Source organism: Seriola aureovittata, chromosome 15 (assembly GCF_021018895.1).
Source record: "Seriola aureovittata isolate HTS-2021-v1 ecotype China chromosome 15, ASM2101889v1, whole genome shotgun sequence".
NCBI classification, from domain to species: Eukaryota; Metazoa; Chordata; class Actinopteri; order Carangiformes; family Carangidae; genus Seriola; species Seriola aureovittata.
In genome coordinates this window covers 5938855-5964652 of record NC_079378.1, presented here as the reverse complement: position 1 = coordinate 5964652, position 25798 = coordinate 5938855, and the positions used below count along the sequence as shown (strand labels likewise).

The 25798-nt window shown below is 42.7% G+C and overlaps 2 protein-coding genes across 12 annotated transcripts; one reads left to right on the top strand and one right to left on the bottom strand.

Moving 5' to 3' along the window:
• Positions 1-834: 834 nt before the first annotated feature.
• LOC130182261 (dual specificity protein kinase CLK4-like) lies at positions 835-11998 on the bottom strand. 8 transcript variants are annotated; one of them, XM_056397035.1, is made up of 14 exons: positions 11895-11998; positions 11098-11259; positions 5537-5651; positions 5233-5362; positions 4750-4909; positions 4195-4261; positions 3904-4020; positions 3519-3685; positions 2631-2725; positions 2339-2459; positions 2117-2199; positions 1947-2026; positions 1393-1483; positions 835-1303 (listed from the first exon to the last, which is right to left on the bottom strand). In XM_056397035.1, exons 2-14 carry the CDS (start codon positions 11186-11188, stop codon positions 1148-1150), a joined length of 1473 nt encoding a protein of 490 aa, XP_056253010.1. In that variant the 5' UTR covers positions 11189-11259; positions 11895-11998; the 3' UTR covers positions 835-1147. The 8 variants fall into 8 exon arrangements, with proteins under 8 accessions (XP_056253010.1, XP_056253012.1, XP_056253011.1 ...); XM_056397037.1 differs by having other exon boundaries at positions 835-1300; XM_056397036.1 differs by having other exon boundaries at positions 3904-4017.
• LOC130182260 (rho GTPase-activating protein 24-like) lies at positions 11995-25352 on the top strand. 4 transcript variants are annotated; one of them, XM_056397034.1, is made up of 11 exons: positions 11995-12126; positions 12730-12825; positions 13125-13210; positions 18993-19106; positions 19271-19478; positions 19584-19716; positions 19903-19976; positions 20246-20367; positions 20726-20960; positions 21177-22109; positions 22924-25352. In XM_056397034.1, the coding sequence occupies exons 3-11, from the start codon at positions 13192-13194 to the stop codon at positions 23162-23164; spliced, it is 2079 nt and encodes a 692-aa protein (XP_056253009.1). In that variant the 5' UTR covers positions 11995-12126; positions 12730-12825; positions 13125-13191; the 3' UTR covers positions 23165-25352. The 4 variants fall into 4 exon arrangements, with proteins under 4 accessions (XP_056253009.1, XP_056253007.1, XP_056253006.1 ...); XM_056397032.1 differs by lacking the exons at positions 11995-12126; positions 12730-12825; positions 13125-13210 and adding an exon at positions 13226-13550 and having other exon boundaries at positions 19587-19716; XM_056397031.1 differs by lacking the exons at positions 11995-12126; positions 12730-12825; positions 13125-13210 and adding an exon at positions 13226-13550.
• Positions 25353-25798: the final 446 nt, after the last annotated feature.

The window sequence follows — 25798 nt, the reverse complement described above, 5'->3', positions numbered from 1 at the left end:
CTCTTTTCTCCACCAGATGCCCTCAGTTTCCCTGTTGCCTGTACCTGACTTGTGACAACTTGTAATAGTTGTGTGTGCACACTTTTCCTGTGCAGTGAAGGATTATTAAAGAAACCTCAGAATTTTCTGTTTGAACTCTAGATGAAGTGGTTTACTGTTAATCCAACTACAAGACTTCATCAGCTGTCTGTCTGTTTGTTGAGGGAATGTTGCCATGTTCCCAGATTTAAGTGATGAGTGGTGAGAACAATATTATTATAAGTGATAGAAATGACGGCCAAATTTAAAGGAGCTACATGTAGGTTTTGTTATTGTACTACACTTCACATATATATACTACACAGTCAACATAAGCATTAACAGGTGTTTACTTTCCCGTCTAAAAGAAACATGCACGTTCAGCATCAAACTTCATTCCCTTACTCATCAAGAGCTGCCACCAGTGGTGGAAAGCAACCCGCTTGTTTTGCTTCTACTTGTATCACTTCATTTCTTCTACTGAAGTTAGCATGCTAACCAGCTAGCCCCAGCCCATGGGTCCATCTCGTTATTTTCCGATACCGAGTCACTGTAGCTTCCAGTCTGCCCTGAAGAAGTAGCTCTGCTCAGAGAATGTATTATAACCTCTTGTCTCATAAACGCCACATTGGCTGCGAAATAAACAGCTGCTAATGCTAATGTTGCTATGTAGCAGTAGCAAAGCTTACAAGCAGCTCCTTTAATATACAAACTTCAAGGCATTGATACTCAAACATTAATGAGACTTTTCTACCCACGTCTGACGACGTGTGAGCAGAGGTGAATAACAGTAGTAATTCATTGTATAAAACAGAATTGAGACAACAAAATGCAAAATATTTATTAACAAACTTCTGACACAAGTGACTGAGAATCAATGAAGGAACACATGGAATTGTTTTGCGTTAAAAGTGACTTTTTACAATGACATGCAGACTGCAAATGTATTTGAAATAAACAGGAATGCTCTGCTGTCCACAACTGATATTATGACTGTATATGTCAATCAACCAAACAATCGTCAATACAGAATTATAAACCCAAATAGTTTAGTAATCACAATGCTGAAATCTGACGGTAGTCTGAGGTAGATGCTGAATATGCGTGTGTGTGTGTGTGTGTGTGTGTGCTAACTGCGCTGATGGCTCTGCGTCCTCAGTGGGCTGAAGAACGGGTGCCACAGCGCCTCCTCCAGGGTGATCCGCCTGCAGACGTCGTACTCCAACATGCAGCCAAGCAGGTCGAACAGCTGCCGCTCCTCCTCTTTCTCCCTCTGCATGTACTGCTAAGAGACAGACACTTACTCTCACTTCCTGTTGCTGCCAACTCTACCTCACGGCCTCAAGCTGATTGGCTGATACGTGTGCTGTGTACCTTGAGTGGTTTACAGTGTGTCCTGATGTAATCGTTGGTGGAGCTCTGTTCGTCCCAGTTCAGACGCTGGTTGTGCACGTAATGCTGCTTCCTACACACAACACAGGACACACACATGGGTTGTAGTTGGTTACAGGTGACAGATAGAAACTTGATAGAAAATGGACTTAAACATCAAACAAGCTTCATCAGATCTGTTCGGACCGATGAACCATGAACCAAACATACAGTAGATGTAGATATTTACATCACATTTTCCACATGGTTTTGAATCATTTGTGGATTGACTGGAGACTTTTAATCATGTCATCTCGTTTCGCCCTCCTCTTAATGGCACCTTAATAGATAATTAGCCTCACCAGTTTATCTTGATGCACTCATATGACAAGTAGTAAATGGGAATGTGGATATAAAACTGCTGTTAGTGCTTGTTTGTTCTGCAGTGTCAGCAACATGCAGAAAAGGAAGATTTAATAGGTATAAATAATGTGTGTGTGTGTGTGTGTGTGTGTGTGTGTGTGTGTGTGTGTGTGTGTGTATGTGTGTGTGGTTACCTGGTCTTTCTCAGCAGGTGGGGAGGAATCGGTCCCAGGATTTTCTCCATCATGGCCAGATGTTCTTTACTGTCGTGAGTCTTGAAACAACAGAAAAGCACAAGGTCTCAATGCTGTTTCTGTGTGTGCCAGCGTGCGCGTGTGTTGTGTGTGTGTGTGTTTGTGTGTACCGCGAAGAGTGTGCGTCCCAGGTAAAACTCCATCAGAACGCAGCCCAGACTCCAAACGTCACATGACTGGTTCCAGCCCAGATCTGAGAACAAACACACAGGTAAAAATAAAAACGTGGATTAATTAACTTGCAGCTCAACTCCAGTCCAGTTTGGTAATTGTGTGTGTGTGTGTGTGTGTGTGTGTGTGTGTGTGTGTTTGTGTGAGAGTTGTGTGTTTACCCAGTATGACCTCTGGAGCTCGGTAGTGGCGTGTTGACACCAGAGATTCATGGTGTTCATGGTCAAACGTGGCGGTGCCAAAGTCCACCACCTTTACATCCAGACTCCTCAGTTTCCTCTCCTTAAACAAACAAACACACACACACACATACACACACACACACACACACACACACACACACACACACACACACACACACACACACACAGCTAAACACCCTTTAATACTTGGCAAACCTTGAAATGACAGCATGAACTTTTGAAGCTTGAGTTGGTATTTTCTGACAGTTACCGTCTCATCGCTGTACTTGTAGTCGTAGTCGGAGGACACGAACAGGATGTTCTCTGGCTTCAGGTCTGTGTGCGTCAGCTTGTTACGATGCAGGACTGTAAAACACATAAAAAAAATACCACACATTGTAATTGTTTTTTTGTTAAGCGAGAGTGAAATCCTAAAATGGTGAACGTGTTGCGACGCTCTGATTTTGTCTCTTGCATTCCTCGGTCAGAGGTTACAGACGATCGCTCCACCTCCTTACACTCATATTTCAGTCTAATTCATTTGACAAAAAAGAGGCAAAACACACAACAAACAGATGAAGAAGAAATTGACTGTTCATTTTTGTTTTCAAATTCTTCTTTTGGTCACGATGATTGTGTAGTTAAATTCTGATATCATGACAAATCTAATAAGTAAATGAAAAAATGTTCATCATGATCCAAAATTTATCGTTCATTCTTTTTCCTGGAACAGTCACATTGTAATCACAATTGAGTAAAACCAAGAAAACATACAACATTTAAATATTTAAATAATACATTTTTACATATACTTGAAAAAACTTATTAATAAATTACAACTAATTGAAAATTGAAGTGCTTGTTTTCGGACCTTCTTGTATTTGGATATTTCTGCTGTTTTGTCCGTGTTTTGTACAAGATGGCAGGGCTTTTATGTTATTGGCTGCTGCTGGATGATGTCACCAACAAATGGAGATAAAAACAACCTCCACTAAGAACAAAGAATGTCCAATTCCAAGATCGACAACCATGAAAAATTACCCACGATGAGCAGGTCAGGTGTCAGAGGTCACAGGGCTGGTAAGAAGTTGTTAAACACACACACACACACACACACACACACACACACACACACACACACACACTCGACTCGACTCACAGCAGACGGCTCTGAAGATCTGGAAGGCCATCTGTCTGATCTGCTCCACGCTGAAAGGCAGGAACTCGTTCTGTTGCAGGAAGTCGAAGGTGCTGAGGCCGAGCAGCTCGAACACGATGCAGATGTGGCCTTCGTGCTCGAACGAGTCCAGCATCCTGACGCAGGCGCTGGCAGGAGAGAGAGGAAGTGACCCATGAACATGAGGCCTGGCCTTTACAAATTGGTCTTAAACTTATTTTGCGCTTTTATATCACTTTAAAAACAAAAACCGAGTTATCCTTACCTACCTAAAAAATAAAAGTTATACGTGGTAAAATGTAATAATTGTAGTAGACTAATTAGCCTTCTAGGATTTACTCTGAACATCTGCTGCAGTTACACTCACAATCTGTTGTCATCATCCAGGTGGTTGATCTCGTCCAGCACTGCGATCTCAGACCTCGCTACTTCTCGGAAACACTCGATGTTCCTCACGATCTTCACAGCCACATGCTCATCTCTGCTGAATACACACACACACACACACACACACACACACACACACACACATACACACACACACACACACACACACTCTCAGAATAAGACTTAAAAAAATAAATAAATAACTGCACTAATGCCCCGAAAATGATGCATTCAGTTAACACGACGATTACAGTGCTTCTGGTTTGCTTACTTGTCTCTATCAATACACTCCACCACTTTTCCAAAGGCTCCTGCTCCCAGTGTAGAGACCACCTCATCTGGGGAGAAACACACAGACATTAATGAGGGTCAGCAGCGTAAGCAGCAATGTACTGAAAGAGTCTCGCAGTGGTGAGTGGGAAAAAAAATCACAAAAGGATCTTTGAAGGAGGACAAAAATAAACAGGATTGAGAACATACAGACCGACTTCAGGCTGTAACATGCTTCCAAATGAATGTAGTTAATGTTAAATTAAAAACGTTATGTACTTTTCTTGGCTGAGTCTGTGTTCACACCACTAAAAACCACAGTGATCCAGCTGGAGCTGCTGTAGAAATCTTAGCTCGTAAGCATTGAAGGATGTGAGTGTCGTGACCTCTGGCCAACTTTTCTGCACCAACAAAGACAATGAGGCGACAGAAAACTATTTCTGGAGTGGCTGGTGGTGTGAATGCAGAGTTACCTTCATGTTGCCGTGTTAGAAAGTCACCACATCAAATAACAAGGACAAAAAAACACATTCAGATAAATTAAGGTGTTGAGTACATCTCTCTTTCATCACAAGGCCGACGTCATAGACCAGGTGGCCCTCTTCGTCGTCCTCACAGCTGCCTCCCTTGTGACTCTTCTTCACCTCATCATCACCGGCACCGACGGCGCTGTCACCGAGAGAAGCAGATTCAAGGTGGAGCGAGTTGTCCACGGGCTGAGTTGAATGTTGGACAAAACGGAAGAGGTGTTGGCGGTCGTGTTCCAGACGTAGAGGTGAACATGAGGATAAGACAGTGCACAAGAAAGATAAGGTGACCATTTATATACCATTTTTATCACCAAAAAAAAGACAGTTTGAACTTATATCACACAGAGGATTGAAAACTACCAAGAAGAGGAAGAAAAACCCAAGTCTGTCCTCATGTGTCAAAGAGCCACAAAAACAATTCCACATATTAAATAAAGAAAATACTGAAACACAAAACATCCAAACAGAATTAGAGAGAATGAGGATAAACAAGAAGACGGATATCGTACCGAGTTATCAGTTTCTGAGGTGGTGCATTGTGGGCGCTGGTCGAAGCTTCCAGCCTTTTCGTCAGTGTGGAAGTCTATTTTGGGGTCGTCGCCATCTACCATCAGAGAGAAAGACACAAGTGATTTCCTGCTGTGTGAAAACATTTAAAACAGTCACTGTAAATTACTATTACTTTATACTTATTTGTTGAGTACTTCTGTTATTTTTGAGTAAGAAGCTCCCACATACTGACTCAGCGTGAGCTGCGCTAGACATCCATATAAGTAAAATGAGCAATTCATGAGTGGAAGTTAATAATCTTACCTCCTCTCCAGGACCCACAGTCGTTGTCTTTCCTTCCCATAGTACTGCAGAACACGCTGGGCTGTGTGATCCCGCTTTGCTCCCTCTTCTCCAGCCTCTGGAGGTCTGCCGATGACTGGACAGAGATAAAACACACAGGCAGAGGGTTTATTCATGTGAGGTGAGGAAGTTTGACCTGAGAGTGGCGCCACAGTAAATCAGACCGGTCTATCCCCTGTGGTTGCTGTTGATCAGACTCAGCTCTGCATTGTCAAACTTGGCTGAACTCTCATCTGTTAACTTTGTACTTTAGCATGTAGAAAGTGAAAAAAAAGAGGTGCAGTAAAGGTAGACTGTAGATGCAAAGGAAATTTTATTTATCCTACATGTACCAAATGATGCAGCAGTTCAAAAACATAAAACAGATTCCCAAGCTCCACCACTGGTTTCTGGTTGCTAGCTGAAACATGTGCTATGACTTCAGTTTGCGTGCTGGTGCCGTAAATCCTCAGTGCAACCATAAAAAAAACAAAACAACAAAAACTCTTTCTTCTTCTGATGTTTTTTGGCGGTTGTCAACAGTTTTTTGGCGCTTCATTGCCATCATTAGTTGGATACGTTCAGCTCACCATTCACCAAAAAACCGGGCACATACAGACTTTGGTCTAGAGCTGATTAATGTGTCAACAAAATGATTCATTCATTACTCATAGCATTATGTACAGCATGTTATTATGATAATATAAAGTATGCTAATGTAGGGTGTTAACTAATATAGCATTTTTTTAAATGAAAGAATTCCCTTTGACATGCTCACTTTTTGCCTGCTAGCATTAGCATTAGCATTCAGCCTGCACTGGAATTAGGTCAGTCTTTTTAGCGTCTCAATGGAAATGTTTGATACAATAAAAAGGAGGGTATCATCAGAGGGTCATGGAAATCAATCCAGTAATTATTGAGATACATCACTGGATGAAACCGGACCGACAGACTCAACAACCAACTCTGTCTTACAAGAATAAAAACACATTCCTTGAATATCTAAACACACACCCGTGTTAACATACTGTTCCACACTGATACAAATAAAGTGGTTGTAAAAATAGTTAAGGGGAGCGTTACAACGTACGAGATCTGCTGCTGCTGCACCTGAACGACGAGTAAAGCTCAGAAACTCTTCAGCGTCTTCCTCTTTCTGTCCTCTGTTGTTCTGCTTCACTTTGTGAAAGCAGAAATGTTTAATTTAATTCGGAACAAAATATCAACAAAAACTGAAAAGTCACGTTTGGCCGTGGAGAAACGTGCAGGAACGTCACAGCTCGTCCTCTGTGCACTGCCTGATATTCAAACCCTCCTGCTTCCAAAGCCCTTGATCCACAGGGGGTAAAGGTTTCCCTGTCTCCTCAGCCCCTGATGCCCTCTTCTCTGTTTTCAATGCTTCAAAGCTATACATAGTGTTAGGCCCCTCCAACCTAAAAACCTATTGGTGTCGCTATCTCCAGGGCTTTCCCTGGCCTTTTGGAAGAGGCTTAGTTACGACCCCCCATCGAGCAAGGCCGCTTCCACAGGGGTGAGAAGAAAACATGAAACTATAATGGTCCCCGTGGGGAAATTAGGTTTTTAGAGCAGTCATTGGATATGACAAAGTAAGATATACAAAAGAGAGGAGAGTTGTACACACCTGGCAATTACATTAACATATTAGGAAGAAATGCATGAATGCAGTTTGAAAAATGTCTGTTGGTTTCCTCTGAAAACTTAACACTTAAAAACAGATCACAAATATTTTCTTTCATTTTTTAAAAATGTTAACTAGAGAATTACTCAGCTGGACATTAGTTTTTAGCAAACATGACTCAATCAGAAGTAAATAGTTTGTCCATGCTGAAAACACCAGTCAAACATTCACAGTGTGGGTTGGAAAAAGTATATGAACAACTTCGAACTAAGTGCAGACAGGAGTTATCAAAGAGTCAAATCAATGAAACAAGATTGGAGATACTAACTCAGAAGACTTACGATCAAGAGCTGTTGATTTGCGTTTAGCTGGAAAGTCCACGGTCCACAGTCAAACTGTCTATAAATGGAGATGGTTTAGTTCCCTAGAAGTGGGCGTCCAGTCAAGATGACTCAGAGTAACAGCTAAAGGCTCAAAGGAATCATCGGAGCTGGTTAACATCTCTGTTCATGAGTTGACCATATACAGATCATGGTGCGTAGTTGCATGGATCCTGGTGTCCTGCCATCGACACCACAGAGGAAGCTGCTGCTCTCCAAAAAAACATCCCATGCATGCCTGAAGTTTGCCAAAGAGCAGCTTGACACTCCACAGCACCACTGGGAGAACTTTTATGGACTGATGAAAATAAGGTTGAATTGTTTGGGAAGAACGAGCAGCAATTTGTATAGAGTAAAAAGAGCAGAGCATACCAACATGAAAACATCATCCTGGAGGTGAAGCAGAGTGGAGGGAGCATCTTGATCTGGGGCTTTGCTGCCTCTGACCAGTGTTTAACATTCACTCACTTCTTCCAGCATCACTGTGAATGTTTACTGTTCAATGAAGAGTTTGCGTTTGGCTATACTTGTAACTTACAAGAGATCAGATCACATCTTAAGATCCATTAATGCAGAAAAGCAGGTCGTTCCAAAGGGTTCACATACTTCTTGCCACTGTATCTTAACGGCCTATTTTCAGCCTTTAGTTCTCCAGTACTTTCCTCCAGCAGCTGGGCAGTGTTCGTGGGATTGGCTCAAAATAAACTAGCGTGACCATGTTCATGGCCTTGAGGGAACATACCGCCCAGTACAACAGTGTGGCTCACCGAGGTGGTTTTAACAGTGCTTGGACAATGACGGAGCTCTTTGAGCAAAGAGGAATGAGCTTTATCAGACTTTGGATGCACAGATTAAACTTGTTAGTAAAATCAGATCATGGTTTTGGTTGGACAATAACAAAATTATAAAATTTCGTCTTTTAATTCAAGCGGCTAAATCAGATTTTCCGTTGGTGATTGACATCTTGACAACAGCACGTCCACAACCTCACAGTTTACGGTATCAAATGCGATGGCACGCAGATTCGTCACATTCACTGGACCGTGGTCATCACCCTTGTCAATGCTTCTACTGTATCTTCGTGCAACGAAAACCTCTCGCTGTCCCTCTTCCACAAATAGCAGACATGCCATTCACAGCGGGGGAGCTTCTCTCTCCCTCCGTCTTATTTCTTATTCATCTTTTCATCACCTCCTTCTCCGCTTCTGCTGTACGTCTACGCCTTCGCTATGTCCCTTTTTCCCCTTGCAAGAGAAGTTAAGTGTCAGTGCTGCCTACAATTGTAGAAGTTGGCAGATTGAAATATTCCCGTCTCTCCACAGTTTTTCCAAGTTGCAGAAAGTAAAAAAGTTGAAAAAAATTGTCTTTTCACAAATGAATCTTTTGAAATTCAGGTAAAGTGAGTGAACAATATCCAACACCAATGGGTAAACATACAAGCACAGCAGTATAATTTCATATTCCTCCACCAGGATAAAAAAATTAAGATTAACTATAAACATAGTTTACTTTCAATAAGTTTACTGAGGTAAATTAATGAAAAATTTTACTCCTTACGTACAAATTAACATCTCAGTTGTGTACTTAGGTGTTTATAGATCACACTTACAGCATATCGATAACCACCACACTATATATGTTATAAAACACCAAAGATACATTGCAAGTATACCCTCAGAAGGGCACATCTGTAAAATACCTTTAACACATATTATATCAACAATATACAGTACTTTTAGTATAGAAAAACATACATATTTACTGTGCTCTTTTAAAATATTTACATGTTTTGGTTGACTGGCCTATGACACGCCAAGGGACTTTGCTTTTTATAGCCAACAATGTGAAGGAGTGTTTGTCGTTCCAGAGCAGGGTTCTCCTCCTCCCTCTCTCTCTCTCCCTTCCTCAGGAATAGCTCTGTCTCTCCACGCCGCCCCGGCTCAGCTGTGTCTGATCGACTGCGTTAAGGACGGCTCAATCCTGCTGACAACATGCAGGACTGTTGTCACTCACTTAAGATCGCCCAACACTCACTACTCACAGGCCACTGCCAGTAGTGTAGAGGATTTCACTCCGCATAAAGCTTAATAGGCACGACAAGGTACTAATACAGCTGCTGTTGGGAGGCCAATTCCAACTGCAGCCAACAAGACTTGATTTATCCAAAACTTGCTTTTATAGTTTATATGAATGTTCATTATATTGTTTAAGTCTTTCTTGAATAATAGACTTTTCTTTTTCTCTTTTTTGGGTCAAGAACTCCTTCTTCTCAGTAAATCCTTTGTGCGGTGTCCCATATGGATCGGTTCTTGTCCCCTTGATTTTTACATGATGTTAAAAATGTTCTGATTTTATTAAACAAAACTAAGCATCTTTCCATTAGTGACCAATGAAGCAGAGCTGTAAGCCTGGTGACCATCCAGAGCAACACATGTAAGGGCCTTGATTGGGTTAGGGAACCATTGTGGGTAAGAGGACCTTTGTTGCCACAGGTTAAAGAGTCACTGCCGCCAGAGATTTTGGTCATTTAAATGTAAGTAAAGTGAAGACGGGGCATTTGCTGAAATGATGGATGCTAATGTTTTTCTTTGGAGGACGATTGCACGGTTGACTTCTCTGCTGATGTTTCAAGTGTTGTAGCTTTTCCTTTTAGCTTAATTTTCCTGTCCCTTGTCCTGTATTCAGGGCAACAAAATACTATGCTACAGTGCTTTTTTCCTGATCTGCAGTATTTAAACCATGCTGCTAGAGATCTGCCAATGTCCAGAGCCTCGCCTCTCTGTCACAAAGCACTTGTCTTTTTGTCATACTGTATCTTTTCTTTTATAATTGTCGTTGTCTTTTTGCTCTGGACCTGCTGATTCTTTAAGCTTCTACTTTAAATGTAATATGATTAAATTCAATCCAAGTGTTGAGATAGGTGACTGATAGATTTAATTGAGGGGGATTATCAGGGCCTATCAGTTGTATTTTAACAGTTCATCTGATAAGGCCGAAAATACACTTAGATGAAATCCAACATCAGTCTTGACTCTGTAAACTGACCATCACCCACAGCTCCAACAATGCTCACTATGCCTGCTCACCACACTGCATTCTGCAGAGTGCAGTGTGTTCATTCATGCAGCGTACTAAGGATACAGCGTCACAGTCCCAAAGTGAAAGCATGCAAATAGTCATGGTATAGGTGAATGATAAACAAACAAATTCCTTTACACCTTATGCAGGTCTTGCATTGTCCTGTTGTCCTGAACCATTTTGGAAGTTGTACACGGTTAAAAGACCAAAAATGTTCAAATGGAGATGTCTCACCAAGACAATGCTTTCAATAGACATGCTGGGTAAACGTACGAACAGTACTACAGTAAATAAAGCTGTGCCAGACAAACGGGGATTTCATCTTAAAGAAATCTCAAAAGTCAAAAACATTTAGTATATCACTGCTATTTTCCTGTCAAACCCCTGCTGAGCCAAAGAGAGGTGCTCTTATATCGCTGTTTAGTGAGAGTGATCTTTCTGCTTACCTGTCTTATTATTGAAGCTGTGATGTCTCCTGTTGCTCTTCTCTGCTAGTTCTGTGCTATTTGGGCTCCTGCTGGTCAGTTGGAGCAGCATACCCTCCTTCTTCTTCTCTCGACCAGTTTATCTCAGTGGGAAAGCAAAACACTTGTTGCCCCGCTGCATAGCTGCCAAACAAGGAGACAGAAATGGTGTCTGAGGTGCAATAAAATATTATGACCCACAGAAAACCAAGACGTGGACATTCCTGCGGACTTCTAGGCAGTAAAGTACTAAGCCAGCAGCAGTGAAAAGGGACACGGGGAGCTGCTCCTGCCTCAACCCATGGCCTGACCCTGCAGGGGCTCTTCTTTCATTCCACAGGAGAAAACATCGTGTACTGTGTCCGATCTGGAACTGCAGGATGATGCACGAGATTTTATGATGTACTCCATAAATGATACAGGAGACTAAATACACATTCAACTCACATTTCCTACATGACTGTTGGTTCCATGTAAACACAGTGTTACATAAGATCCGTGGTCACAACTGTTCTAATAATAGTAATTATGAAAATGATCAACTTTATTTGTATTGCACCTTTCATCGGGACGTGCAGTACAACAAAGAAATAACATGCAACAAGTGCTTCACATGGAGCAGACATAAAATGAACATTAAAAAAAAAATAAAACCCACTTGATAATAATAATTAAAGAGAAATAAATAAAAATCAAGTAGGAAACCTTTTAAAAGTAGCTATTTGAAAGTTTTGACACTGCTACGTAGCCAGTTTTAGCATTAACAGCTGTTCACTTACCAGTCTTGGCAAGACAAGAGGTTATAAAACGTCCTCTGAGCAGCGCTACTTCTTCAGGGCAGACTGGACGCTACTGTGACTCGCTATTGGAAAGTGACGAGACGTGCCGGGGCTAGCTGGTTAGCATGCGAACTTAAATAGAAGAAAAGAAAGGGGGCACTTTCCACCACAGGAGACAGGCGAGTAAAGGAATGAAGTTTGGTGCTGAATTCGCAACGTTGGTTCTAGACTGGTAAGACAACATCTGTTAATGCTATCGCTGGCAGTAGCAAAACATCTTTCCCCAATGGACACAGATGCACCACAGGTTTCAGTGGTCACATGCAAAGCAAGCACATTTTCAGAAACTAAAATATGTAACCTTTCACATGAGCTCTCGTAAATGTATTTTGGCCTTACAGTTCTTCTGTTATAAGCTCATTACATTGACAAATGCAAATTGATGTAAATCAGGTTTAGATCAGGTGGGCTGTAAGAGGTTAGGCTATACAGTATGATGTTGTGGAAATGTGTTTTTCTTTTTTTTTATCCAGCTGCTGCACACACATCTTCCATTGTTTATTTGCTTTGACTCATGAAATATGATTGCTTCACAGACCTCTCAGGCACCAGGCACCTTATGATGTATTACACTTATAAAATATTTTACAGGTCATGATTTCTCTATAAAACATTTGAACACACTTTTACAACCTGTAACAGAGCTAAATCTGACAGCGAGGCTAAAATTAACATCAAAACACTGTGGCTTAATGAAATCCCAAGGTGGATGTGGCAGATAGACAGACGCCTCACAGATCCTCAAAGTAAATATTTTCTGGTGTTTTAAAATCAGCTGCAGTTACATCATCAGTGCCGAGGTGCAGCAGTTTGAACGTGGAGTGGAGTCAACCTGGCAGCGGCTGCAGGTGACGACTGACTGACTCCCACAGTATGTACTGTACATCCAACAGCATGCCATTTGACTGCATATGTACAATTTTATATACTATATCATATCATTTTATATATGTTATAAATCCAGCAGTTACTTTGAGAAGTCTGGTATCGATAATAATGCCCAGGTGATGTCTGTTCAATAACAACACAAGGTACACACACAGCTATGCATAAATGCAATATAAAGCACTATGAAACTGAATTTACTATCTTTTAGAGAGTAATGGAGATGGACACGCAAACTGTACATACATTCACCTTTGTTGATTCAACCTGTCAAAAATGCTGCAGGGGGAGAAACGTGATTGGACAGAGACCAACCCAGGATGTCCCAGGCCAGAGAGGAGCTAACATCTCAATGTGTGCTGCACTGTCCAGTGAGTGGTTTGCTGTTACACAAACTGGCACCTACAATAGAGACTGAATGACCTACATAATCGACTTGTGCCAGCGGAGGAGAGAAGTCAAGGGGCAAGAAAATATTCGTTTTCGTGTGGAATAATGTGGCGTTAGACCACTTCGCTTATTCCTGCCTCCATGCTCCCCCTTCCTGAACCCCAAGGTGGAGGGTTTATGACCACCATCCACATGACCAGATGTCCTTACTGGATGGCATGAGTGCAGGGTGTGGAGACGCTTCTCCTGAAGACTGCCAGGGCTCGATTCGACATTCCAGAAGATACTTTCCGCGCTGCATCGCCAGAGAAGATATAAAATGTGATGTCAATGAGAACTTGTGGCCAAATGCAGGAGAGAGGGAGGCCTAATATCTGACCTCTGACAAATAGCTCTTCACACAGAGAGAGAGAGAGAGAGAGAGAGAGAGAGAGAGGGAAGTGTGGCTCCTCAGTCCTCATAAACTCAGGTGGACTAATAGGTTGAAGGTCTGGCTGCAGGTCCTCAGATGTCCACTAAGCCCAAAGAGCGACACAGCACATAAACACAATCATTTATATTCAGCTACGGGGGGAATGTAACACCTTTAGTGAAAAGTTGTTATTCGTATTCGATAATGAAATACTGATTTATGTGAAAAATCATTCAAACTTAGGTCAGTGTGTTATGAGCGACAGAGTCTGCGTTCTGAGGGAGAACTGAACATTTATGAAGGGTTTCGGTGGTTTGAGTTTTGGGGGTGAGATTAGATATTTGTCAAAGATGCATGTATTGACCAATGCTTGTTAGCAATCGAAAAAAAACGCTGAGTGATTCAAATTGTAGTTATTGTGTGTGATCACTTGGGGGTGCTGTTGCCAGACTTTGTGTTTACTCTGGGAGATGCAAGTAGCCGGGTCAGTGTTTCTTGACAGAGACAGAGGTAAGAAATATTTCCATGCATGTGATTTATTACAGACATGCAGTTAAAGTGAAGAGGAGAGGAGGCGACAAATTTCATTTAGCGGAGAGCACACGAACACACATACACATACAGAAACACACACATTCACACACAGCACTTTGTAATGAAGAGCATGCAGTCCAGTGCCAGTTGTATTGACAGACAGATGTGAAAGCTCTCAGCTGTGATTAGAACTGAGTCAATCAGACGCACAGACAGGCAGACTTACTGTATAGTATTAATATCTACTGGGCTGTGAGTCTGTCGCACTTAAAATGACCTATTTTTGTTTTCCTGTCAAAGACTTTTGAGCTATGTGTCAGACACACAAACATTATTATAGAGCTGCACAAACTTTTGGATTTTTTTAAAGCTTATCTTAGTGTAATGAAAATATGTCATTGTTAGACGCATGTGAAATGAAGTGAAGCTATAGTCATATGTTTGAGTCAGGAGATGTTTTAAGGTAGAGCAAACTTCAACAGCTAACATTTGCTAGCAAGCTAAGCGGCTGACGTTAGCTAGCTCAGGGAGGATAATTTAATATGGTAATTACCACCTTTTGATGATTACCTCTTTTTACCTTTATTAGCATTTTTAAAAATCCAAATATTGAACTGATATGACTTTTATTATTATTAAGTTATCATATTGTTTCCAAAATATTACTTGTTATTATTAAATAATTTTGTATTTAGTATTTTGACATTTGTTTTTGGCCTCTTGTCGCCCTGTACCACTTTGGTAATAACATATTACATTATAACCGAGCTGTAATGTAAAGTGCTGCCCAATGATTTTCCCTGTTGGTTGTGGAACATCTTGACCGGCCTGTACAGAGCCTTGACCTCGTCCCCGTCCAACACCTGTGGGATGAACCGGAAATGCGAGCCAGGCATCATCAGACAAAAATCGGGGCCTGGCCTCGCTGATGCTCTTGTGGCTGAAGTGGAGCAAATCGCTGCAGCCAGGTTCTTGTGTAAACCCTGAAACCGGAAGAGTGGTGGCTGTTATTGCAGCAGATTAACGCCCATAGTTTTGGGATAAGATGTTGATTGAATACATGTGGCGGTGATGTGCACGAGTCCACATACTTTTGGTGATATGTCTTGTTGCCCTGTAGCCTGGACGATTGGCAATCTTTGATTGCTTATATTGATTAATAACAAAGCTTTAGCAAAATACTGTACTATATACTGTATTGTACTTCAGGCCAATGAGGCTTATTGAATTGAACTGTATTGAGAGAGAGAGGAAGCGAGGGAGAGGCTCCTCATACTTTAATTGAGTTCAAAAGTTGACTGGGCCGACCAGCCTCTCTCGCTTTTATGTCCACTTGAATCATGGTGACAGTGTGTGTGCGTATGTGTGTGCGTATGTGTGTGCGTATGTGTGTGTGTCTGCTGTAGCAGACCATACTTCAGCAGCCGCAGACTTTGAGCCAGATCATCTCTCTCTCTCTCTCTCTCTCTCTCACTCTCTGTCTCTCTGTCTCTCTCTGTCTCTCTCTCTCTCTCTCTCTCTCTCACCATCAGCTGTGATTACTTTGGTAAAACAGCGCTGCGTCGCAGAGAACCAATTTTCCTAATGCACAGGCCTCACACACACACACACACGCACACACACACACTTGCAGAGCATGGTTATTGATGAGGTAAATGGGGAGGGGGGCAACAAGGGGGCACACACACTGCTGGGAAATGGGGAGAGAGAGAGAAAGTGAGATGGTGGGACTGAGAGAGAAGGACATGCTAGACGGGACAAAGAGATGGACAACGGGAGAGACATATAGAAAGGAAAAAGAAGGAGGAAGAAGAAGGACGAGGAGGATGAGGACGTGGACATTCAGACGCGGAGACTGTGTTCTGGTAATGGAGCAGGACGTCCAGTTAAAGAGCTAATAAAGCAAAGGACACAGAGAGGGAGACAAGGAGAAGGAGGGTGGGAGGATACAAGGGGGAATACTAAGATCTTTCCTCATGGACGATGGACTGGTTTGACTCGCCGGCGGTAGAAGAAAAAAACGAGACGAATTTTCCTTCGGGATGGTTTTACTTTTTGTCAGCTGCTGAGAGAAAATATAATATAAAAAGAGAGAAATAGACAGAAACAGGTGGAATAGTGCTGATCCAGTGTCTCAGACAGTGAGACGGTCATCATGAAATACTGCAACGATAGCAAGCACAGTCAGACAACCGGCTCCTGGTGTGAGGAGGTTCATTCTCCACAAAGTCTGTCCTCTTTAAAGCAATCGAAAGGACAAATGAAGACTGGGTATCTGGGGTTCTGGATATGGATGTCTGGAAACCCTTTGTAGCATGTATGTAGTGATCATTTTCTCTCAAGTTTTGAACTTTCTGTCAGGAAATCATTCAGCGGCTCTGGAGAGATGACTCCTGTGAAGAGGAGGCTGGAAATACTACGTGCTGGAAAATGTTGCCTTTGTCCGGGAGATAAATCGACTGACACCGTCTGCGTATCCATGGCAAATGGAGATCTCCACGGAGAGCAGGGAAAGGGATTTTAAGAATAGTCGGAGAAGAGTTGTCCGATCCCGGGACATTATTCTCTCTCATACTCAACAGGAACTTCTCTTAAAGGCCGATCCAAAAAGAATCTCTCCTCAAAGTCCTTTGCTATCTGCGAAGATCTTCTGTTTACAGTGTGTTTCCACATGGCAACTCTTTTGAAGACTCACCACCGTAAACCACTCCTGAAGGTGTGATCCTGCATCCACAGGTCTCTCTTTAAGGCTGGGTCGAGGTTAAAATCTCTCTGAGGCCGCACACGCACAAGAAACCTCTCTTCAAGACATATATCAAGGACAAGCCTTTTTACAATGAACTAACTATAAATCTCTGTGTAAAGCTCTCTATCTACTACAATCCTCTCTGTAAGGCTCTGTGTCCATGTACACCAACTTGAGATTTGCATATCTACCAGAATATCCACAAAGATCCTCTTTTTAAAGTTTAATATCCTGGAACTGGGAAGTCTTTAAGATTTAAATTTCCATCAGAGCCTCTCCCCTTTCTTTTTTAAGGATCTCTAACTTCTACGATCCATAGGAACCTCTCGTTATCCAACTGGAATCTCTTTTTAAGACACTCCATCCACCTGAACCTCTCCTTCAAGCTCTTTTCAGACGGTATCCACCAAGAATTCAAGGTTAAACCTCAAGGGCCTCTCTGTAACCGTGTGCTCCAAAAAGACACTTCATTCACCTTAATCCATCCCTCACGCTGACACATACGTGGAACCTCAATCAAGAATGTCTCTTATTTAAGGACCCCCCCCCCCCCAGCAACAACAACTTATGGTCATACATCTACCACAGTGTTCAAGACCAACATCTTCCCACACTTGAAGTCCTGCTGGATAAAACCGAGACTCTGACAGGGACGTAAGACTGACAAAAAAAAAAAAAAGATCTTAAAAAAATCGATGCAGTTTTTATGCACCGCTCGTGTCTCTCCTCCTGAACTTTCACATCGTCACATCGGAGTAATTTAGGCTGAGCATCTACTACCGTTACCGTAGCAACTGGAGCAGGAGTGCTGCAGCATGGGACTCAGCTGCTTCAAGTCCTGGAAACATGACAGTACAGGCCACAAAGGTGACACACACACACACACACACACACACACACACACACACACACACACACACACACACACACACACACACACACACACACACACACACTATTTGTTAATCCTTCCAGAACGCTGTGTATGTGTGTGTTGCCCTTGAGTGAGTGACACCAGTTAAATGCTGACTCAGGGTCTTTAGGATCCTATCTGAGGTGACAGTGTGTGTGTGTGTGTGTGTGTGTGTGTGTGTGTGTATGTATGTGCTTCATACATACATGTGTGCTTGATGTGACTTTGAGGAGGACAGACAGTGAGGCATGATGGGACATGGGGGAGAAGAGAGCAAAGTGTGTTAACGAGTCTGTGCACCATAGAGAGATGAAGACAGGGAGATGGGGTGGGGTGGAGCTTATGGTGTGTGTGTGTGTGGTGTGTGTGTGTGTGTGTGTGTGTGTGTGTGTGTGTTGAGAACTCAGAAACATTGATCTTCACATTGATCCAAAGCTGCAGATTGTGTTCAGTTATGTCACTGATATTTCCTTTGCCACTGTCTATGGGATGGTGAGATAACAAAACACAAAACAAAGTAATCCCTGTTAGTGCTTGGCAAACTGACTGGCAGATATTTGCATATTTATTCATGTTGCAGAAGTTGAATTATACATCACAGAGAATAAAGCTTTTCTCTGCTTTGGTCTGATGCTGTGCTTATAGTTTACACTACTTCATGTGGTGATTGAACTGGCAGCTGCAGTAACTGTACTGAAATAATGCCACCTTGTGGTCAAACATGAAACTGCTTGTTCATTTAGATCGAGGCTCTTCTGCTTATACATCATTAAACATCACAGCTACTTCATTAGCAATAAACCATACTCTCACATTTTCTGTTTTTGCAGTTATGCTTAAATAATTTGTCCGTTTCTCTTCCCATTTTTTTCTTAATCTGAACTCAACAATCAATAAATTATAATATTTTATAATAATAATAGTATAGATTTTGATTGCAAATCAATAATAATTACTTTTGTTTGCCTAAATCAAAATCAACAAGTAGTTTGGAGAAAATGAATCTTTGAATCTACATCAAAATTGAACTCACACAAATCTATTCCCATTGTTTCATTGCCGTGGTCAACGCAGACTTTCATCATAGTTTGCACTTTGACCTTGTTATAAAAACTTGAGGCTTGACCCCTAAAAGTGGCCATGTTTGTGTGTACGCAGGTAACAGAGATGTGTTGGCCAGCCCAGGCTCGTATTTCTTCCTGTCCAACAGCGCCGGTCAGGGTGACGAGTGGCTGAAGAGCCTCAACAAGGGAGTCTGGATCCCTTTTACAGGTGAACACACCATGTTTGGATTCTTTCCCTAAAATAATCCATGGGTTTCTGATTCTGGAAACATTACACAGAAAGCAGCAGCAGCTTAAGTCATCTTGTTTCTGATTGGATGAAGTGGACCTTGGTCCCAGAGAGGATCTCGCTATAATCTTCCTCTCTTGCAGGGGTCTTTGGTCAGCGTCTGGAGGAGACGGTGCTGTATGAGCGACGTTATGGGGTGCGTTTGGTTCCTCTGGTGGTGGAGCAGTGTGTGACCTTCATCCGGGAGCGTGGCCTCCATGAAGTGGGCTTGTTTCGTCAGCCAGGACAGGCCAGTCTGGTGAAAGAGCTGCAGCAGGCTTTCGATTCAGGGGAGAGGCCGTCCTTCGACAGGTGCAATCTGTCCGCTTTTTGTCTCTACGGTTTTGTGATCAAGTGTTCTTCAAAAGGTTTTTGTGAAAAATAAAAAAAAGTTAACTCGTTGTGTTTTGCGTGCAGCAGCACAGACGTCCACACCGTGGCATCACTACTGAAGCTCTACCTCAGACAGCTGCCGGAGCCTCTGGTTCCTCACAGCTGCTACCAGGACTTCCTGCTGTGTGGACAGAAGCTGAGGAGTGACCGCACACAGGTAACTGCAGCTATATATGACCATTGAAAACATTTTAAATTCCACATACACATGCAGACAGCAACATGCTCACCTTGATTTAGTGTGTTTGCAACAATAGAAGAAGAAGAAAAAAGCATCCCTTCCTCCTTCTTGTGTCTTTGCTTTCTTTCTTCTTCTCTTCCTTCTCCCTTTGTCTTCCCTCAGGGTTTAGGGGAGTTGAGGAATCTTCTTCATGAGTTGCCAGTTGCAAACTTCAACCTACTGAACTTCATCTGCCAGTAAGACCCATCCTTTCCAGGTTTTCATTCTCAACTATTTGTTTTGTTCTATGAGATAACTAATGGAAGAAGTGGATATAAATGGTTAATCTTAAATATGGCACATACATTTGTTGAATGAATTCAGTATTCAAAACAATAGCAAGTAAGTAGGGAATCGTGACTGGTGTATCACAAACACCAGTCTTACATAGCTACATCCTATACCACTTATTTTATTTGCTTAAGTGAGGGTGTGTGTGTGTGTGTGTGTGTGTGTGTGTGTACAGGTTTCTGAACGAGGTCCAGAGTTACTCTGGCAGCAACAAGATGAGCGACCAAAACTTGGCCACTGTGTTTGGGCCAAACATCCTTCGAGCCAAAGCTGAAGACCCACAAAGCATCATGGGAGGTAGACAGAACAAGCTGACCCACAGCTCCATACAAATAATGAAATAATGTTAAAAAAAATTATGTCCTGTTAAAAAAAAACATTGATGTAGCATCTGTAATATCACATGGCAAAAACATAAATTGGATCACACTTAGCATATGTTCTACAGTATGTTTAGTATTATATTATATTATAGTTTATATAATTTTTTTTTTTTTCACAATGAAACTGGGTCACCATTTCAGTCCATTTTAACCACTCTGGATCCAAGCAAGTGAGCTGCAAACATTTTTAGCTGGCTAGCGCTTCATGGTGAAAAGATATTGGGTGTAAACGGTTCTTTGAAGGAAATTTAATATCTCTATCTGTGTCCCAGGCGCAGCATTGGTCCATGTCTTGATGTTGGAGCTGATCAGAGAGCACGAGTCTCTGTTTGCCAAAGTAGAGCCACACATCTCCACCCATCCACCGGGAGGTCCGCATGCGTCACCGGGCGCTCTGAGGCAGCCTCATCTTCACCCGACGCCCTGCCTTCGCCAGCTGTCTATGCCTCTCATCGCAGAGCGCTCCAGGGAGCCGGGACAGCCCGCCACAGATGCACAGAACCCCAGGTACAACAGACCTGCGCTAGCAAAGCTTCACCATCAACCAACACTCACTACATCTCACACAAATACCTCCACTGTGAAGACCTGGGAAGAAGGTAGACTACACATGCACACAAACTTTTATCGCATACTGTTGTGGTGTAGTCCTTGCTTGATGTGAAAAGTCCCTGAGTTGATCATCTTGATAGTCCAACCTCTTTTTTTACTTGCTTCCTGTAGCTGTATCTACTCTGCTGCTGCCAATTCAGACTCGTCCTGGGCCCAGAAGAGACTCCTCGGCCATCGCTACACCTCCTCCCACCCAGAGAACTGCTTCTACCCCCTGCCCTCTTCCAGTCAGTCCCCTCAGCATCACCAGCATCATGCTGGCCAAGGACCATCTCCTGCAAATGCTCAAGCCTCTACAACCAGTCTCCATCTACAAGACCCACTTCCTGACACCTCCAAGCCCAGACTGACGCTAATGGGCTGGGCAGAGGCGTGGTCAGGCCCCGGAGAGGCAGATGCTGGTTTCTGGAGCTCTAGTGCTGCAGAGGAAGCGGCTGCAGTGCCAGAAACAGCTAGTAGGGGCAGCAGCGAAGCTCAGGAGGATAGTACCCCTTCTGCTTACGACAACATGGACAGAGTGGCTTTACATCAGAGGATGGAGGATGTCCCTGGAGGAGCTTTTGAAACCAAGAATCCTGGAGGCCGTATTGGAACTTGTGAAGAGGAAGCTGAGCTACAGGAAGCTGGGCGAACAAGGGACTCCTCCTCTTCGTGGTCCTCCTGTGAGGTTCTACCATTGGACGAGAGCGGTAATGCTGCAGGAGCCGTTAGTCCCGACATGTCACCTGAGAAACCTAAAAGGTTACCTTCGAGTCAGGTAGCAGAGGAGGAAAACAGGGCTAAACACGGCCATGAAGACAACAACAACAACGACGACGATGAAGATGATGATGGCATCCACCACCCTAACTCCCCCGCCTCCTGTTCTGTACTCAGTGACAGCTTTCTCAGCACAGGCAGTTCAGAGGTGTTCCTCCCCTCTGGTCCTCCAAACTTCCAGGGGCCTGAACCTGAGTCACAGCCCAGAGAGGCTCACTCACTCCTGGCTGAGCTGCAGAAGCAGATGGCCCAGCAGAAGGCCGAGTACCAGGCCAGGATACAGAGGTGAGACACCAGCACAAGAAGGAATAAGGCATCCTCATCAATAATCTCGCACTGTAAAAACATTAGTCCTCCACACAAGCTTTTTACTTTTAGTTAAACTTTCTCGAGATTGGTAGTTCCAGAGAAGTCATGTCTTCTTCTATTGTTATCAAAATGATCATATGCAGAAGTAACTGTAGATTCACAATACAACTAAACTTGTGTGGAAACCCCTGTCCACATACTTCTGGTCTATTCCCCGTATGTCCAAGTTTGGTAAATCGTAAGGCTACAGCATTCAGTGATATTACAGACAATAGTGTGCACGTCTGGAAATACCTATTCCTGTTTCAACATGGGAGTTTGTCACAGCTCATTCATTCATTCTTTCTCTGCCTTCCTTTTCCATATTACTAACTCTTCTGTCAATTTCAGACCCAGCCACTCCCTCCTGCCCTGCAGTAACCCCCGGCTTTCCCGCCTTTCTGCCACCTGACTCTTCCCTGCCCACCTTTTCTCATTTCCCCCAATCACTCATTTCCATTCATTCCTCGCCAGATTGTCTATTGTTCTTACTACTCCATAGTGTCCCAGCCTTTCTTACCTGTAATGCCTGTTTTGGATTACCTGCCTGTTTTTGGATTTTGCTTTTTGCCATCTTTATAAAGAGAAACCTTTACTGGTGTCTCAGAGTCCTCTGAGTCGCGGCAGAAACGCCCCCATGCACAATGCTCCATAAAGAAACGGTTTTACCTGTCTGGTGTAGAACAACTTGACAGGCCTGCACAGAGCCCTAAACTCAACCCCAATGTATGTATGTGTGTGTGTGCTGCAGGTTGGAGCGCTGCAATGATGTCCTCGAGCGGCAGGTTGCCGTTCTCCGGGTCACTCTGGAGCAGCAGAAGCGCAGCCAAAGCGTCGCCGAGATCAAGATTCGGAATATGGAGCGAGCCAAGGCCGACGCGGACCGCCGAAACTCCACGCTGCAGAGAGACATGGAGCTGTTCTTCCAGATGTATGGAGAGATCAGGAGAAGAGGAGGAGGTGAAGGAGGAAGAGGAGGAGGGAGCCTCTGAGGATGGTAAGAAAGAGAAAGAGAGAAATTCTTTGAAGTTAATGGTTGGATCAGAGGAGGAAGGGAAGGATCGCTGCACAGAGCTCAACGAAAGGGACGGATGGATAAACAGTTTGAAAGAGTGAGGGGAAGAAGATGATCCACGATGACGGGAGATCCAACTGCAAGCTGAACATTAAAGCAGACCATGAAGGCATCAAAACCTGAAGGTGAAACAGCCGGATACAGAAGACAATCTGAAGAAGCAGTTTTGGATGTTGGCGAGCATCCTCACCTGTGCTGTGACGGTTTGGACTTCCTAGTTGTGGAGCTGTTGGATTTGTTGACTGGAGAAACTGCGTGTCCTTCTTTATGCAGAGGTTAGTTATTAATCAACACGATCCTATAAGAAACCAGATTCCATCCAAAATCATTCTTGAACAGCAAAGATCTGGTGGAGAACTGGAAACTGAAAGCTGGTCTGGACCGTAAGACTCTCATTGATGTCAGAGCTGCTGCACTGCTCACACTACAAGATGTTTAGTCCCAGACGGTTGTTGTTGACATGGGGGGTTCACAACCTACACCACTGATCTCACACGAGGTGTACTGACTACAGGATTATTTCATCTGGAGGGAACTGTGTCCGGAGTGCATGTCAGATGTCATAAATCGAAATCAGAGTCGGTCCATCAGTCCATCTCTTGTGGCTACATAAGACAGAGCAGTGATACTGGTCTTCGCCTTCTTTGAAGCCCTTTGTCACGATTTTCTGCTCAGACTTGTCTCTAAGATACTCCAACAACAAGCGCTTCCTGCTTTTGGCTACGACACAATCAAACATGTTTGATGTTTACCGACTTGTTGGGACATTTCAAGAGCAAAGGTCAAGATGTGTCCCAGAACGACTCGACCTAGACAAAGTTTAGTGATGGAGAAAATCGTCGATTCCTTTCTGGAAGAAAAAAAAGAAAAAAAAAGAAGGAGGGTTTCAGTCTCAGTTCTCAAAAACATGTGGGACAGGAGACTCATCGCCAAAGTTGTGTAGTCTGCGTTGGGTTTCAGAGAAATGAAATGAAATCTTACAGTGAAATCAGAGAGGTGACGATTTGGAGTTTCTACCATCTAAATGGAAAGTTTGAATTCCACGTGGGAAAGATTTCTCAAAATCTCAAAATACACTGATATTTCATTTTCAAGTGATATAGCATTTCCTACATGCACCAAGTGCTCACATGATGCAAGATGAAGAAAACTTTATGTTTGGAAACTCCAAGGTTCTCCATGGTTCTTTGGTTTTTCACAGCTCAGGACCGAAGTCAACGGGTATATTTATAACATACACTGTTGTCTTTGCTCTGATGAAATGTGGAGTTGTTTAAAAAAAAAAAATCAATCACAATCAATGTTCATGCATCACATGAGTTGGTATTTTAGAGCAACCTGGTTTACTTTAAGACAAAGATCTTTGAATCAACTGGATGTTTTCCCCGCTGGCTACCAGACTGGTTTTTGCTATAATATTGACTGGATGTTGGACTAAATTACTTTACGTTTTTTCAGAAACTAGAAACTTTTTTTTCTGTGCAGGAAATAGACTGAGACTGAACTCCAACAGAAGCAGGGTGAAGATGTTTTTGTTCTCAAACACTGAACTTTAACAAGAGCCCTCTCAAACATGAAGGTACCACAATGTGCTGTTCACTCTTGCATGAAGACACTTCTCTGATAAAATACTAACTCTGGGTTTTCCACACAGAATTTAATCAGTAAATCTTTTCAGCGTATTTGTCAGTTGCAAACATGCATGTGTCCAGTGGAGATGGCTGATTATAAAATGAGAGATTATCTGCTTTACTTGGTAAATCACTGAGGTCTGCTGGGAAACTCAGAATGAGAAATACAATCTGATTTAATTTGTCTTGTTGAACGCAACAGGAAGAATGATGACGGAGGAACAACAAGCAGATATCCAATCAGATGCTGCCACAAAGACATTATACACCTTTCATTGTGGAAGAAGTTGTTTACACGCAAATTTGTTTAAGATGTACCTGTTTTTGTTCTTTATTCCTAATAACTGCCTGTTATAATGAATCAACATGAGAACTGTTGGTACTGGGTGGTGAAGTAAGGCTCTCTAGAGGCTGAAATAAAGAACTACAGATCAACAGGGAATATTTATATGACAATAAACAGCTAAACTTCAACTGTTTTGCTATGTCAAACTCAGTGGAAGAAAACAGTGGCAATGTCGTGCAAAATGTTGCAAAAAAACAAAAAAAACAAAACAAACTTTTTTCACTTGTGCACTTCTTTTTGTGATGAGACATTTATTCTCAAATTTCAAACTGTTTTGGCAAAGAAAAATAAACTGTAAAGAGACTGTATAAATCAAGGAAAATGTCTCTTGAAAAAGAAAAAATGAACATATAAAGAGAAACATACAATAATTCAGTCAGTCTGTACTACAGAGTCACATCATCACACAGAGGAAATTCAGACGTGATGCTTCAGACAGGGAGGAGATTTAAAGGGACCAGCGTCACACTTTAAAAACACAAAGCACTTGTGAACACAAACTCTGAAACATAACAACGTTTAACTGAGCAGAAAACAGTCATATTCATTTAATATTTACAGCCGCTGGCAGCTG

Bases quoted from the DNA above. Each gene is read 5' to 3' on its own strand.
- LOC130182260 (XM_056397031.1), top strand. From the start codon at position 13,430: ATGTCCTTACTGGATGGCATGAGTGCAGGGTGTGGAGACGCTTCTCCT. The intron at 19,717-19,902 runs GTAACTGCAGCT...GTCTTCCCTCAG, and splicing joins TGAGGAGTGACCGCACACAG to GGTTTAGGGGAGTTGAGGAA. The intron at 20,961-21,176 runs GTACAACAGACC...TGCTTCCTGTAG, and splicing joins ACAGATGCACAGAACCCCAG to CTGTATCTACTCTGCTGCTG.
- LOC130182261 (XM_056397035.1), bottom strand. From the start codon at position 11,188: ATGCTGCTCCAACTGACCAGCAGGAGCCCAAATAGCACAGAACTAGCA. The intron at 4,021-4,194 runs GTAAGCAAACCA...GTGTGTATTCAG, and splicing joins GAGTGTATTGATAGAGACAA to CAGAGATGAGCATGTGGCTG. The intron at 1,484-1,946 runs GTAACCACACAC...TGTTGTGTGTAG, and splicing joins CACCTGCTGAGAAAGACCAG to GAAGCAGCATTACGTGCACA.